Source organism: Medicago sativa, chromosome 2, assembly GCF_051527215.1.
Source record: "Medicago sativa cultivar Bolivia chromosome 2, Bolivia_mono, whole genome shotgun sequence".
NCBI lineage: Eukaryota > Viridiplantae > Streptophyta > Magnoliopsida > Fabales > Fabaceae > Medicago > Medicago sativa.
The window spans coordinates 69723096-69738533 of record NC_140750.1 but is presented as its reverse complement, the minus strand read 5'-3'; the positions used below and the strand labels follow the sequence as shown (position 1 = coordinate 69738533).

Sequence of the window (15438 nt, the reverse complement as noted above, 5' to 3'; positions counted from 1 at the left end):
CCTGTAGATCATGTGAAAAGATTTATATATGTTGAAGCTAAAACACAAAATGATATAAATCAAGTAGAGAAGCTTTCAGCTATCTGTCTGATGCAGAAATTTGTTCACCTGAAAGAACTGGATATTAAATTGCAGTTAATATCTGCCTTTGCTGTAGATCATGTGAAAGGATTTATATACGTTGAAGTTGAAAGTCAAAATGATATAAATCAGGTAGCTTTGGTAATATGGTTTTCATTGGTTTATAGATAGATATCAATTATTACTACAAAAGTGTTTCTACCGCTAACTAAATATGTTTTCATTTGTTACTCGTGATCAAGCCATTTTGAAGATTTAATTTTGTAATCCGTAATGCAAGAGTACTCTAAATATTGTATTATGATTTATAATTATCTGTCATTTCGCAATCTATCCTTTCAATATAATATTTTGTCAGCCTAATTTTATGTTGGATATTTCTCCTCATGCTCTAATAAAGTTTGGTGGCAGAGAGATTGTGTATTTCTTTTGCAAGCTGAGGATGTTAAAGTGCTAATTTCCATATTTGATCTCACTTTGATTTTTAAATTTGAGAGGATCTTAACATTAACATTCTTATTTTGAAAATCATATCTTTTTTGGGAATCATTGTTACAATAAAAAATAATTTTGAGTTCATCATGTATATATACTATAGTAAGCTCAGAAATCATTATAGAGTGAAAAATTGATTTTTGAAGTGAAACACAACCTGATTTCAGAATTAATTTTTGGACTTATTAACCAAGTAATTAGTATTGTTAATTAAATGTTAAGATTTGTTTCTGTGGATTTGGTTCTTTTTCCTTCAAGAAAAACTGAATGACTGAAGTCATTATTTGATGAAGCTGATATGTTGCAGCAACTCATTTTGAGATTTATTATTCACTTCTTCTGTTTTTGTATTTGTAGTCAATATGCTTACATCATGAAAAATACGACGCCGATCCATTTTAGTCACGGATAAAAACAACTGTGCATTTTGTTTTCTCAGTCCAGTTGGAAATATAGAACTCCATCATAAGTAATTTCTGTAGTCTCATTGCTTTCATGCTATATTCGGAGAGACAGATATCAGGATTATGATGTTAACTGGATTGTATCAGCTCTAATTTCCTTAACTTTCTTTCAATTGGATTCAAACATCTGTGATATTATGTTAGATTTTCTTTCATTCATTCATATAGTAAAAAGTAGATGATTAAGTGTACCAACATAAATGTCAGAAGGTTAGTGTTTACAATTGTGTCTGCAGTCAAAGTGAAATTAGCTCTTAAAGTAAGTAAATATGATTTTGAGTTATAATAGTATTACATTGTGGTAAGTCCTATATGCAACAAGTTACAGTGAAAAATATTCAAAACATTAGAATAGAAATAATTATGATCTTATGCCTCAACTATTGATTTTTAGAGAACACCACTGAAAATAATGATTCTTTTGAGCCATAATTGGGAATAAAAATTAGAGTAACTTATTTTTACGTTATTCTACATTATAGAATCTATTTGCCATTTAGAGTAATAGAAACCCCTTTATTCCATGTCTATATGATAATGATATGATATATAAGGGCAACCCAGTGCCCTAGAGCTCCCGTATATGCAGGGTCCGGGAAGGGGTCTGGGAAGTCATCCCTATCTAGCAGGAATTATCATAATTAATATGCACAATACATGACAATCATATCTTACAGTCAATATAGTCAATGTCTACGTTTTTATCCAACAATCCTATATCAGGGTCCCAAAATTGTGAACATGAATAAATCACATTTTAGTTTGGTGTCTCTTCTGATCTCATATGTTATTACTAGATACTAGATGCTTATTTATCTTCCTTCAATTTTTTTTCCTTTTTATCTTATCAGAAATTGTGATGCAATCTTACTTGTGCCATGGTTTCGATGATTTTGGCGCATCCTCTTTGGCATAATCGTAATGCTACCACGAGCTTTTAGTTTTCCACATACAAATTTATATTATATTTTTTCCTTGCTCTCTAACTGATATTTGTTTTTTAAAAATTACTTCCGATCACAGGCACATAGTCAAGCTCTATCAAATTACATGTCAATTCAGATAGAGATTATTCCTCATATGCGGGGTGTATTGGTCAACTGGCTAATTAAGGTACATAACTAATTTCCCTCATCCTTAATATGTATTGTCTTTTGTCCTTGTCCTTTCCTTATATATTGTTCTGTATTTTTCCCTCTTTAAGATGTGAAAAGATCTCTTTATCCATTTTTTTGCTGATAATTTTCTTTTGTAGATCCAACATCATTAGTCTTTTTCTCTGCTTATTTCTTGGATTTTACAGGTACACTTCAAATATGATTTGAAGCCTTAAAGACTATCTGATAGTGACATTGTTGGATCAATATCTTTCCCAAGTGAATATAAAAACAAGTGAAATGCTTTTTTGATTTATGGTACACATCTTCAAACTATTAAATATTCTCAAAACTTTTATTCTATCATTTGAATACTTCTTTTAACCAAATATATGTATATTGTCTACCATATTGTGGTTGTTAGCCAAGATTTCAAGGACTTCCTTTGAGAATATGATTTTATCACCTGATTCTGTGTGGAAAACTCAACAATCCGAGAAAAGCATGTGAGGTCAGATTCCATAGGGATGACGACATCATTTACGGAACACTTCAGCAAGGATGGGAACCTTTTTGTGCTGAAAATGAGTTTGTATGCGGCGACAAAATCCACTTCAAATTTTCGATGGACCTTTCAGCCACTACGTTCAGGTCTACAAAGTCGAAGATTAGGTCACGATGTTGGCAACTGCTTATGTTTTCTATGTGTGTTGTGCCTGGGCTATGTTTTCCACATCTGTTGTCCATTAACTATTTCATCTGTGAACAATGTTTCTGAATTAAGACATGTATTGTCCTTGATGTTACTTGATGTTGTTTACTTCTATTTGCTTAAGTTGCTGTTATTGTTTTTCTTGCTCAACTGTTATGAATGAAACAACCTCTTGCTATGAGCAAGATCTAGCTTCATAGGTTTAAAGGGTTTATATGAGCTCATTTCTTCATTGAATGAAACAGTCGACCTCAATGGCATCAACATTGTTCCAAAAGGTAAGAATTAACCACTTTTAATCATAAACACAAGAATAAAAACGTTCATAGGATTCAATAAAAACACTTTTGTAGAAAGATTGCTAAGTATGTTCAACTATTTCCCTTTGAGCTGAAATCTAATTAATAAGTGTATTTGACAATTTTTCATCTTAATGTAGATTAAAAAATATAACAAAAATTTTCAAAAACGCGATATTCAACCCGTGCGAACTAATTTATTCAAATTAGATTGTTTGGAGGGTCAAGCACTAGGATTTTGATTGGTTTTGCATATTCTCAATGCACTATTCAGTTCATTATGACAATTATAAATTTTATTATAAATTGAAAGTGACATTCAATTTTCTTGCCATAGATATTGAGTCATTTTCTCACACACATTTAATGTTTGATTCCTTAATGTTTATGGCAATTTCATGCTATTTTTTCCTTTATTTTTTGTAATAAAAATAACAGCCAAAGAATTTTGAGGACACTCCATGATTTTTTTATTGACAAGAGTCACAAAGATCAACCAGGGACATGTCTGGTGATTATAAGCCAATTCTTGAGAGGGTTCTTCATATGTGTGCAATAATCCTATTATACTCTTTTCCTTAGTTTGCTAGATTGTAAAAAAGCCGCTATACCTTTGAATACAACTATTCCTCTTGGTTTGCTCATTATTCGTATATAACAAAGTCTATCGAAAACGCAACATTTAACCCGTGCACAGCACACATATTGCACCAGAGTACCTCTCGACTGGCCAATCATCTGAGAAAATTGATGTGTTTGGATTCGGCATTCTCTTATTAGAGCTTATAACTGGAATGACAACCCTTGAGTTTCGAAAAACCTTGAATCAAAAGGGTGCTATGCTAGAGTGGGTAAGTCCATACTCTACAATCCAAACATTCTTATGCATTTAATTCATTGATATTAAACACAATTATTTGCTAATTAATAACCTAAAAATCCTCAATAATAACCTATTTTTATTTTAAATTTTTTTAATTCAACTTATTAAGTTCACCGTTTTCACTTCAATTACATCATAAAACATATAGATTATATAAGAAACATGAATTTTCTATGGATTATGTATGATTTATGAAATTTTAAATGAATTATGTATGAATGTTTAAAAGTTGAGGTGTTTTGGTAATTAAAAAAAGTCATTATTTGTACAAAAAAATATATAAATTCAAAACTCCATGGGTACCCATGGATACCTCAATACCCACGGGTACCCGTATAGTGGGTACCCACGAGGTTAGTTTGACTCTGCATAATGCAGGGTGGTGGATCAGACATTTTCATTTGTTACTTGTGATAAGACGTTTTGAAGATTTAATTTTAGGGAAATGTTAACTTGTGCCCTTGGGGCATAAGTTAAGAAATCAAATGTAGAAAGTTTTTCTTGGAACTTGTGCATTCAATGCTTTAAAAGTTGCAAAAGTTATACTTTCAATACAAAATTTATTTTTAATTTCCATTTTAAGCTCCTTAACTTGTGCCCCAAGGGCACAAGTTAACATGACCCTTAATTTTATAATCCGTAATGCAAGAGTACTCTAAATATTGTATAATGGTTTATAATTATCTGTCAATTTGCAATCTATTATTCCGATATAATATTTTGTCAAAAAAGTAGCTAACCCCGTGCGAAGCACGGGTTTGTAACTAGTTTGTAACAAAAAAAAATCTTGAGGGAATTTAAACTATGTAATTTCTTTGATGTTTGTTTTTTTTAAAGGATAAAAATACTTATTTTTTCATATTTGATATAAATTATTATTTCAGCGGGGAGATAACATAACTCAACAATATTTGTCTAAAACATGATTTTGGGTAGCTTTTCACTTCCAATTATGCTCTTAAACAAATTTGCATATAAGAATGCTATATTGTTAGGTTATTGGAAAAGGTAAGAGTTTATATTATATTTGTTATATTATTAGTGTCATTGAAAAGGATAATCATAATTTGTTACAAACAATTTAAAATTCACAAATATGATCTATACTTATCATTTTAAAAGAATTGTTCATAATTTATTATTTTCTTACAATAAAAGAAAATAGGCTTAAATGTGCAATTAGTCCCTGCACTTTCATCACTTTTTGGGATTAGTCCCTGCACTTTTTTTTGTTTGGTTTAAGTCCTGCACTTTATAAAAACATTGGATTTAATCCCTGCCATTAATCAGCCGTTAAAAAAAGAGAGAAGGTTAACGGAATGCCACATGGCATGCGATTATTGGGCCATGTGGCACTATACAAGTGGTTTTACAGAATTCATTTACAATCAAATAAACAAAAAGCTTTAATTTTTTTTTAATATTTTAATAATTAATAAAAATTACCGACCAATTTCGTGAATCCACCATCACCACACAACCTCATCTCCTTCTTCCTGTTTTGTTTCATCACCACCCAACCCATCTTTTATCTTAGCTTCTTTAAAACTCAACAACCCAAAAATACAAACAACAACAATATTAAACCCATAACTTCTACTATGAACTAATCACCATTCAAAATCCTTCAACAAACCAATAGCACTACAACAACAAAAAAAACCCAAAATTTTCATAAGGCCTTGAAATCACAGAAGGGATCCGAAAATTCAGAAATAATAAAAATTTAAAACGAATCAAAATCCAATAACATGTTTGGGTTGTGGGAATAGGGGAATCTGAAAGAGAATATCGTAGAGTTGACGAAGATGATGAATGTGGCATCAATTTTGAAGACGGGGAGTGAGTAGTGATGATGGATTTGGAAGAGAGATATAGGTTTTTGTATCATTAATTTTTGTGTTATGTGTAAGGAGGAAGTGGATGATAGTGGTGTGAGTGAGAACTTGTTGTGGAAGAAGAATGTGAGTGGATTGGAAGGGAGGATACATACGTTTTCGAAGCTCCAGTAGAAGTTTTGTTTTTTCTCTTTCCAGGATTAATTGTTTTTTATGCAAATTAATTAATTAATACTATTACTAATTTATAACTAAAACCACTTGTATAGTGCCACGTGGCCCAATAATCGTATGCCACGTGGCATTCCGTTAACCTTCTTTTTTTTTAAACGGTTGATTAACGGCAGGGACTAAATCCAATGTTTTTATAAAGTGCAGGGACTTAAACTAGGGGTGGACAAGTCAGGCCGACCCGCTCGAAACCGGCCAACCCGCGAGCGAAAAAGGACAAATGGACGAGCTGAACCGGTTTGGGCGGTTGGGCGGGGCGGAGGAAACGGGTTCTGCTGGGTATCCATGGACGGTGGCGGAAGGTGTGGATAGCACCGTTGCAAACCGAACCCGAACCGAAGTTGTTAGAATACAGCCCAATAGCCCAACAATAATGTGAGCCCACTTAACCAGTAATACACCAGCATCCCATTTAATATCACTAACCCTAATATTTTCAACTCCATATCTGATTCCCCTTATCAATTGATGCGCCGCTGCTTCTATTGTTCATCCTTGTCTCCCTATCTCTCATCCTCTCTTCATTTCTTCATCATCTCTTCTCTATTTAAGCTGTGTTTATGAGCTCATCCACTTGTTGTTGTTGTTATGAGTTCCAGATCCAAATCAATTGTTGTTGTTTTTGTTTGTTCCATATACAAAGCACTGGTTTTTGCTGTGAAAACAAAATGCTACTTCAAAATTTTCATCTGAATGTTCAGGATCTGTTGATTATTTTGAACCCATTTTTGTATAATGTTGAACCGCCACAAACCACCCGCTCGACCGTGAAAACCGGCAACCCGCCACCGCCGTAACCGAAGCTTTGAAATGGACGGCGGCGGATAACAAATTTCAGACCAACGGTCTGGTCGGTTCCGGAATTTGGGACCGAACCCCGACCGGAACCGTCCGCTGTCCACCCCTAACTTAAACCAAACAAAAAAAAAGTGCAGGGACTAATCCCAAAAAGTGATGAAAGTGCAGGGACTAATTGCACATTTAAGCCAAGAAAATATAACACGGACAAACACGGAGTGCTGCATAAATGCTAGTATTTTATGATTTTCTTACAATAATCTAGTTTCTTAACACTAAAAGAGGATATAAAGGGGTAATCAATCCAAAATACAAAATCATGTAGGGCTAATACATGTATACATTAAAATAATGAGTAAATTACACTCCTCGTCCATCAAAGATGCTTGAATTACACTCATCTCCCCTATTATGTAAATATACACTCTCCTCCCTTGAAAAATAAAATTTATACTCCCCTCCCTTATAAGATGCTTGAATTACAACCCTCTCCCTTAATAATTAAATATGCACTACACTTTAATCTATTTTAACATAAATAAATATTTTTATGATATATATTAATTTGGAACCACCATTTAAGAAAAATTAATTCATTTATTTATAATTTAAATGTCAATGATAATTAAATTTAAATATTTTGCTATTGATTTTATAATTTAGAGTATAAAATTAACTTTTAAATAACCATGCTTTATTGTCTTTAGTAATTTTTCACATATTTTAATTTTTTTTTGGTTGTTTCATATTTTATAATAGGGTTTAAAACTATATGTTAATGAAATTGTGAATAAAAAATAACAAAAAATATGTATTCAATTTTTTATTATATTAAAATAGACCCGCAATACTATTTTTTCGAAATGTGTTAGATTATTATATTTTTGCTAGATTATTAGAAATAAAAAAAAAATATTGAGGGAGTAAAGTGTAGATTTTAACATAAGAGGAGAGTGAAATATAATTCAAGCTTCTCTTAGGGGAGGGGAATGAAAAGTTTTCTAATATGTTTTGAATAAGAGGGGAGTGGAGTGTTATATTTTAACATAAGAGGGAAGGGGAGTGTAATTCAAGCATCTTGAAGGAAAGGTGAGCGTTGTTGGCTATGTTTTGAATAAGAGGGGAGTGGAGTGTTATATTTTATTTAACATAAGAAGGAAGGGGAGTGTAATTCAAGCATCTTGAAGGGGAGGTGAGCGTAATTTACTCTAAAATAATCTATCTATTAACAATATTCTTTTGGAAATAATCTATAAATCTTTAACAATATTTTTTTGGTGGTGGCCGGGATTCGAAACCCTACAATATTTTTTTTGGTGGTGGCCGGGATTCGAAACCCCGGACATTGCATATTTTATGCATTGTTTATACCAACTGAGCTAAGCTCATGAGGACAATCTTAAACAATATTTAACAACCATGTTATTTTACTTTTCTTTTCGAATATTGAATTCAATTATGATTTCAATGTGGAGATAAAATAATTGTAATCATTTTAATTTAATATATAACAAGATATATTTAAGTTTCTTTTTTTTTAACATAATTTTTAAAGTTTCTTTAAACTATCAAAAAATTATCACCATTTTTGCGACAATAAACTATGTTTACAATATATAAAATCAATCACTTTTGTTTCTCATAGACTCCCACTTCCTCCTCCATTGGAAGTAATTCTATTTGAGAAGTTCCGTGCGTTAAATGTGTATATTATCATGCACAAATCTTCTTGTATGAAGTTTATCTCATATTGAAAGCATTGCATGCAGTGGCGGTTCTACACAGGAGCTCATGGTAGCCATGGCTCCCCCAAATCAAAAATTAAATAAAACTGCTTTCAGGATTGCCGACTGACCCCCACAAACTAACACGAGTCTTTTCAGCGTGTTTTCCCGGTAGGTCACCCATCCCAAAATTGCTCCAAGTCAAGCACGCTTAACTATGGAGTTCTTATGGAATGAGCTACCGAAAAGAAGATGCATCTTGTTGATATAGCTAGTACCAAACAATTCTTATAAGCCTTCCTTCAACCATGTAGTCTCATACCTACACGGCCTCAGGATCCCTCTCATTCTGATGTGATTCGGATTCTCTAGAAACTGTCGGGAGCCGCTCATTGTCGTGCATTGTGCACCGGCGACCACTCCCGTGTTCTCTTCAGCCGTGGGTGTTACATGCCCACCAGCTTCCACTTGGTTCGTCCCCGAACCACACCGTTCTGGGAGAGGTCTGCTCTGATACCAATTGTAACATCCCAAACTGCTTTCAGGATTGCCGATTGACCCCACAAACCAACTAATAGTGGAATTCAAAAAAGAAAAAACCCATATTTTTCGATATTTTCTATCTAGAATATGACTATAGCATCTGTTTGATTTGTATTTTCAAAACAAAATATTTTTTTTGTGGGTTCCTTAAACAATGCCCTTAAGACACTCTAATTTTTTTTTGTAGGTTTCAAAAACCCGAAAGGGTATGGTTATGATAACCCGAAAGGGTCTGGCTACTAATTAACGTATTGGACTCATCCCTCGATCTGAGTCCTTCCGCGTCTGTTTGAAACCTGTTGTGTTTGGTGGCTTGGCTACTCTGACTCTGTGATGTTTCCAGATCTGTTGAGATTTGCAGGTTTCAAGTCGTCTTGTCTGCACTAACACTCGGGTACTTCATGCTCGAAAGAGCTTTTATGCTTGCTGTATTGTTCAGGGAGCTGTTGGCACTTGGATTTGGAAACCGTGTTGGCGGTCGATCCATTCGCCGAACTTTAAACCATGATTTTTCTTCGCAATGTTCATTTTTCACTTTTTTTTGTAACTTGGTTTTGCGCCCGTACGCGGGTTCGCTAGGTTGCGTCCGTGATTAATGAATCTTTGTTAAGATAGATTTGGGTTGATCCACTAGGTCGATTTTTATTGTTGTATCCCCACTTGGGTTGTACCTGGGTCAGGTCTAATGTCCCCCAGTCTTTGTATCTCTTTCTTTTTATTTAATATTATCTTACTTTGATTAAAAAAAATATATCTTGGAGCACTTTTTTTTATAGTGTCGAGAAGAATGTACTCCCTTCGGTCCTGTTTATAAGAGAAAATTATGTCAACAAAAGTTAATGTATTTGGACTGGATTTTTAACTAGATACATTAACTTTTGTTGACCCAAGTTTCTCTTATAAATAGGACCGGAGAGAGTATATTTTAAGGGTCATGTTATCTTGTGTCCTAAGGGCACATGTTAAGGAATCTAAAATGAGCAACTTTGTATTGGAAACATGATAATTTAACTTTTAAGAAGTTGACTGCACACCTTTTGATGGGTATATTTCTATAACAAGTTCCTTAACATGTGCCCCCAAGGGCACAAGTTAACATTTGCCATATTTTAAAGAGAGCATCTGAGTGTAATTTTCTCCAAATAAAAATAAGCTATGGATAAGTGGGCATTATGGTCATTTCAAAAACCTGAACAAACCAACTAAAACATTTCCAATTTCAATTCTCCAATTTGGTTCGTTATCCTCTTCTTCTTCTCAAAAATCCATGGCAGTGGTATCTTCAAGCCACAACCTATTCTCCACTTTCACTCGCTTCAACAACTCATCAAGAACCAATCCCCACTCACAGAGAACCAACAGCGCAAGATTGATTCGAATTCGATGCAGTGGTGATTTGAGCACATGTGCTACAAACACAGTTGAGAATCAGCAGCGAGTGAAACTGAGTAACGGAAACGATTCATTGGAAATATGTAGAGTTCTTAATGGAATGTGGCAGACAAGTGGTGGTTGGGGGAGGATTGATAGAGACGACGCCGTTGAAGCTATGCTCCGGTATGCTGATTCCGGCTTATCTACCTTCGACATGGCTGATCACTGTATGTAACCTAGTCCACTCATTTTCTCTCTATTCATTCATTCACATTCTGTTCTATGATGATGTGGAGGCTTATTTACCTTAGATTTTTCTCTTTGATGACGTGGAGGTTTACTGTTTCATTGCTTTGTTATTGAGAATTACTCCTCCGGTCATATTTATAAGCAAAAAAACACATTTTTAGATACATTGAATAGTTAATGTATCTGACCTATAAATGTGACTATACATTAACCATTCAATGTATCTAAAAAAGTGTTTTTTGCTTATAAATGTGACCGGCGGGAGTAGATTGATGACTGAAAATTCAATTTGGTCGTCACAATTTTCTTGCCCAACTTAGTTGGGTCCGATGAACTAATTTATCTCTGGTATAAAAAGTGTAAAACCAGTTTGAGTAAGGAGGGCTTGAACCTCCGACCTTGTGGTTAACAGCCACACGCTCTAACCAACTGAGCTATTCCAGCTTGTACACTCTAGTTTGGTTTATTAATTAATTAATTAATTAAAAGAAATAAAATTGCCAACTGCTCTGTTTTTAGTTATTCACTGTAAAAAATAAAAAACTTTTTTGTTTTTTGAGAGGATTTTTTGTCCAAAATTTAGGATTCAAAGGATATGTATAATAGCATTCAATTGTTTTTGTATACCCTATATGTTGGTTTTATAAGTTATATTTGAGAACTTATGAAAATAAGTTGAAAAAAGCTTATGAAAATTGTCATAAACTGTTTTTATAAACTTTCCCAAACAGTTTAACAAAATTCAGGCACATAGCAGTCTCTCATTGAATGTTAGCGTAAAAGTGTATGTCCATTAGACTCTTTACTTTAAAGTAGTCAAATTCTTATATTTTATGGTGAGCACTTCTGTACATTGGAGTTTTGTTCGCACGTAATCATAATCCAATTATTTAATTTTATGTTATTTTTTGTATTTATCCCTAAAAAAATGTTATTTTTTATAGTAAATACCATTTTGAATTAGTTTTGCTAAGGTACTTAAGAATTTTCCATATTTTATTCTTTAAAAGTTTAACAAATCTGACGCCGTGAAATAAGAGAAATAATATTTGACAGCAAATATTATGTGGAGACAGCATAACCGTTCTGTTTTGATTTTTTCATTTTGTCATTTTTTATTAAGCAATTTGATTTTTATTTTTGGTAATAATAAGAATAATATCTACTTATTCATATATATTTCATATATATGGAAAATAAGAGTGGAACCACGTAAAGTATAAATATATGGTGGAGAGTAGCCCGCACAGGATAGGGCAACTTGAGAAGTTGCATAAAGGAGCTACCTTTCAAGAGTTTCTGCTGTTGCTAAAGCTACTTTTCACACTTTGAGCAGTTTGAAAATGACTGAGTTATTACAGCATTCTTTGAGCAAATTCACTTATTACAGTTCGAACAGAACACCAACAAGAGGAATTGCAACAAGAGAATATAAGCATTTGAGACCATGTCAGTGTGTGACTACCCAGGAGGATAATCGGCGCATTGTGGTCAGTAATGGGAAGGATACATTGGATATAACTCGGGTTGTGAATGGAATGTGGCAAACGAGTGGCGGATGGGGCAGAATTGATAGGGATGAGGCTGTTGATTCTATGCTTAAATACGCTGATGCTGGATTAACCACTTTCGATATGGCTGATATATGTATTCAACTTTCCTTGTTGCTTCTACTTGCACCTAATTTCTTTTGAGTCCATGTAACCACAATTCTCAAAAAGATTTGACTTTTTTTGGTGTTGAGAGTTTTGTATTAAATAGTGATAACTGATATGACATGAGCCTAATTCTTACAGGGTGGTTTTATGAGGTTTTGTCGAGTTGATTTAGGTTCAATCCGAATTCTAAGACTCTGCTGCCATTTAACTTAATTGTATCCATCCATTAGAGTAGAAGTGTTTAGAGACTGTTCTCATTTGAGCAGGCAGAATGTTATCTGATGTTATAGATGTACAATCTTCTTTACATGAGCTGCTGTTTTTTAGTCTGCATAGTTAAAAGTCATAATATGTGTGAACTGTTTTCTCATTTGTTGTGTTTTTTTGGCTTTCCAGATGGGCCAGCTGAAGATCTATATGGGATTTTCATCAATCGAGTTCGTCGTGAGCGGCCACCAGAATTTTTGGAAAAGGTCAGAGGGTGAGTTGATATGAGATTCATATTCTTTTTTGTTTTTTTTACTTGAAAAAGATGTAGCAAGTTTAGATACGCATTTGATTATTATACATCCTATAATACAATTCTTGATTGTTAATAAAATTACCATAGAAGGTACTCTCTCAGCCGTTCTATTATTTGATGCAGTCTCACTAAGTGGGTACCACCACCAGTTAAGATGACAAGTAGCTTTGTAAGAGACAACATTAATGTGTCAAGGAAGAGAATGGACGTGGAATCCTTGGATATGCTTCAGTTCCATTGGTATTTAAATTCTCCCCCTCTTGTTATTTGGTGTATGCTTAATATTTTACAGTTCCTCATAACACGGTCATTCATCGACTTTGTTTCCTAGTATGTTACTGAGATAAATGAGTATTTGATGTCAATTATGTAGTTGATTTACTTATTGATGATAATTCTGATTCTCTGAGGTTTAAGTTTCTTCTGACAACTCTCCTTTATCTGTAACAAATTTAGGTGGGATTATTCAAATTCAGGATACCTTGATGCACTAAAACACCTCACAGACTTGAAAGGAGAAGGTTAGTTTTGTTCCTGATTAACTCATCTAAGTTCCCATTTCTTGATTTAAGCAAACTATTTCTGTTAACCTTGTACAGGTAAAATCAAAACTATAGCTCTAACAAATTTTGATACTGAGAGATTACAAATTATTCTTGAAAATGAGATTCCCATTGTGAGCAATCAGGTAGACTCAAGTGCTTTAATTTCTCTTCTCTCAGTTTATATAAACTTACTGCTAGTTCATTATTCTTAGAAAGTATCTTCACTGTCAGGTACAACATTCACTTGTTGATATGCGTCCCCAACAGAAAATGGCAGAGCTTTGTCAGCTTACAGGAGTGAAACTGATAACGTCTGTCCCCCATTTAAGAAATAATTTCATCACAAATGATTCTCCAAAATGAGATTAAAGTGAAATAAAAGAAATTAATTTACCAAAATTTCCCCCCTATTGCGATGCAGGTATGGGACAGTAATGGGTGGTCTGTTGTCTGAGAAGTTCCTTGACACCAACATAAACATCCCTTTTGCTGGACCTGCAATTAACACTCCATCCCTCTCAAAATACAAAAGGGTAAGATATCATAACCATCATTAACTATCTGAAGTTAGTTTCAAGCTGATAATTGATCCTTTTCCCGCTTAAGAACACTAGGAGGATGAGATTTCATTTCTTTGTTCTCGTAACATAGTAATATTATTCATGTATTTTGCTGTACTTCGCATCACGTGGCAGATGGTGGATGCTTGGGGAGGATGGGGTTTGTTCCAAGGACTTCTTCGAACTCTTAAACAAGTATCTACTAAGCATGGTGTTTCAATTCCAACTGTTGCTGTGAAGTATATACTAGACCAGGTGAAGTTGATTTGCTTTCAATGCAGGAACTTACTATTCTATTAAACTTAAAATCTCACATTGATATTAAATTGGACAAGCCCTGTTGGATATTTGTTTGATTTTGGTTATGGTGAAACCTGCAGCCTGCTGTAGCAGGATCAATGGTTGGTGTAAGACTTGGCTTGTCAGAACATATTCAAGACTGCAATGCTATCTTTTCACTTGTTCTTGATGAAGAAGATGTAAACAGCATAAGGGAAGCAGCAGGGAAAGGCAAGGATCTTCTTAAAGTGATTGGTGACTGTGGAGATGAGTACAGGCGTGCATGAGTTTTGATAATTGCTATATCAAACTAGTGATTGTTTTCACTTATGCAGGACAAGGGAAGATGAAAACATAAAAAGAAGGGAAATTATTCACTCCCAATTTTGTCTCAGTAGAAGGACTTGTATGTAATACTTTCATATGTTACTTCGTACCGATTTAAAGACAAGAGAAACAAAAAGGTTGTTTATAAGTAAATTAATACATTTGTTTTGTATTTGATAAAAATTATTTTTTCTATGATATTCTTGATTGTTTAATATCTCATTGCACGTAATTTTTTTCTCTGGTATGAATTGGATATTTGGCGTGAAATTGTGAAGATTAATCTCCTAGCTTAGGTAGTATCGCATAGAAGGCAAGATTCTATCGCAAAAGTTTTAATGATGTTGCATTCTAAGGTTGGATCCAAACTCATGATGACTGGTTAAGCTAGTAGAGACGTGTTATTACACCTTGCAACTTAACTAAGACCCGGTGTTTTTCCATTTTTTTAAAGAAATGTTAGCTTATAGTTTATATCATTTTTCATTTTAAACTTACCATATGAAGTATGTGTTAATGATTTTTGCATACACAACACGCCTTCAGGCTGATGGTGAGCAGTGATAGCTATACAAGCAAAAGCTTTACATGATGATTACATTTATAACACTAGACAACTTAACTTATATATTACAGGACAAAATAAATTAAGAGGCTTCAAAGGTATAAATTCTTGCCAAAAACGACCTAAAGAACTTTGGAGGTGGTGAATTGAAGATTTTAAAATGTAATTGTACTCTTAGTATTATTCTCTTTTT

At 33.6% G+C, this 15438-nt stretch overlaps 1 protein-coding gene and 1 long non-coding RNA gene across 4 annotated transcripts; both read left to right on the top strand.

Moving 5' to 3' along the window:
- The first annotated feature begins 436 nt into the window (after positions 1-436).
- On the top strand, positions 437-2943 carry LOC146950175 (uncharacterized). Of its 2 annotated transcripts, XR_015027453.1 has the most exons (3): positions 437-1958; positions 2064-2153; positions 2344-2943. It is a non-coding gene; the product is annotated as an uncharacterized LOC146950175 (long non-coding RNA). The 2 variants fall into 2 exon arrangements; XR_015027452.1 differs by having other exon boundaries at positions 437-2153.
- A 7437-nt stretch (positions 2944-10380) lies between these two features.
- Positions 10381-14863, top strand: LOC146950174 (NAD(P)-linked oxidoreductase superfamily protein). Of its 2 annotated transcripts, none has more exons than XM_085746123.1 (9): positions 10381-10766; positions 12843-12927; positions 13093-13209; positions 13426-13490; positions 13569-13657; positions 13746-13825; positions 13936-14047; positions 14210-14329; positions 14455-14863. In XM_085746123.1, the coding sequence occupies exons 1-9, from the start codon at positions 10433-10435 to the stop codon at positions 14638-14640; spliced, it is 1188 nt and encodes a 395-aa protein (XP_085602249.1). In that variant the 5' UTR covers positions 10381-10432; the 3' UTR covers positions 14641-14863. The 2 variants fall into 2 exon arrangements, with proteins under 2 accessions (XP_085602249.1, XP_085602250.1); XM_085746124.1 differs by lacking the exon at positions 10381-10766 and adding an exon at positions 12093-12435.
- Positions 14864-15438: the final 575 nt, after the last annotated feature.

What these genes read in the sequence shown, in the direction of transcription:
- LOC146950174 (XM_085746123.1), top strand. Translation starts at nt 10,433, where the DNA reads ATGGCAGTGGTATCTTCAAGCCACAACCTATTCTCCACTTTCACTCGC. An exon ending in TTTTTGGAAAAGGTCAGAGG is followed by an intron (nt 12,928 to 13,092) that starts GTGAGTTGATAT and finishes TATTTGATGCAG; the next exon opens with TCTCACTAAGTGGGTACCAC. An exon ending in GATATGCTTCAGTTCCATTG is followed by an intron (nt 13,210 to 13,425) that starts GTATTTAAATTC and finishes TAACAAATTTAG; the next exon opens with GTGGGATTATTCAAATTCAG.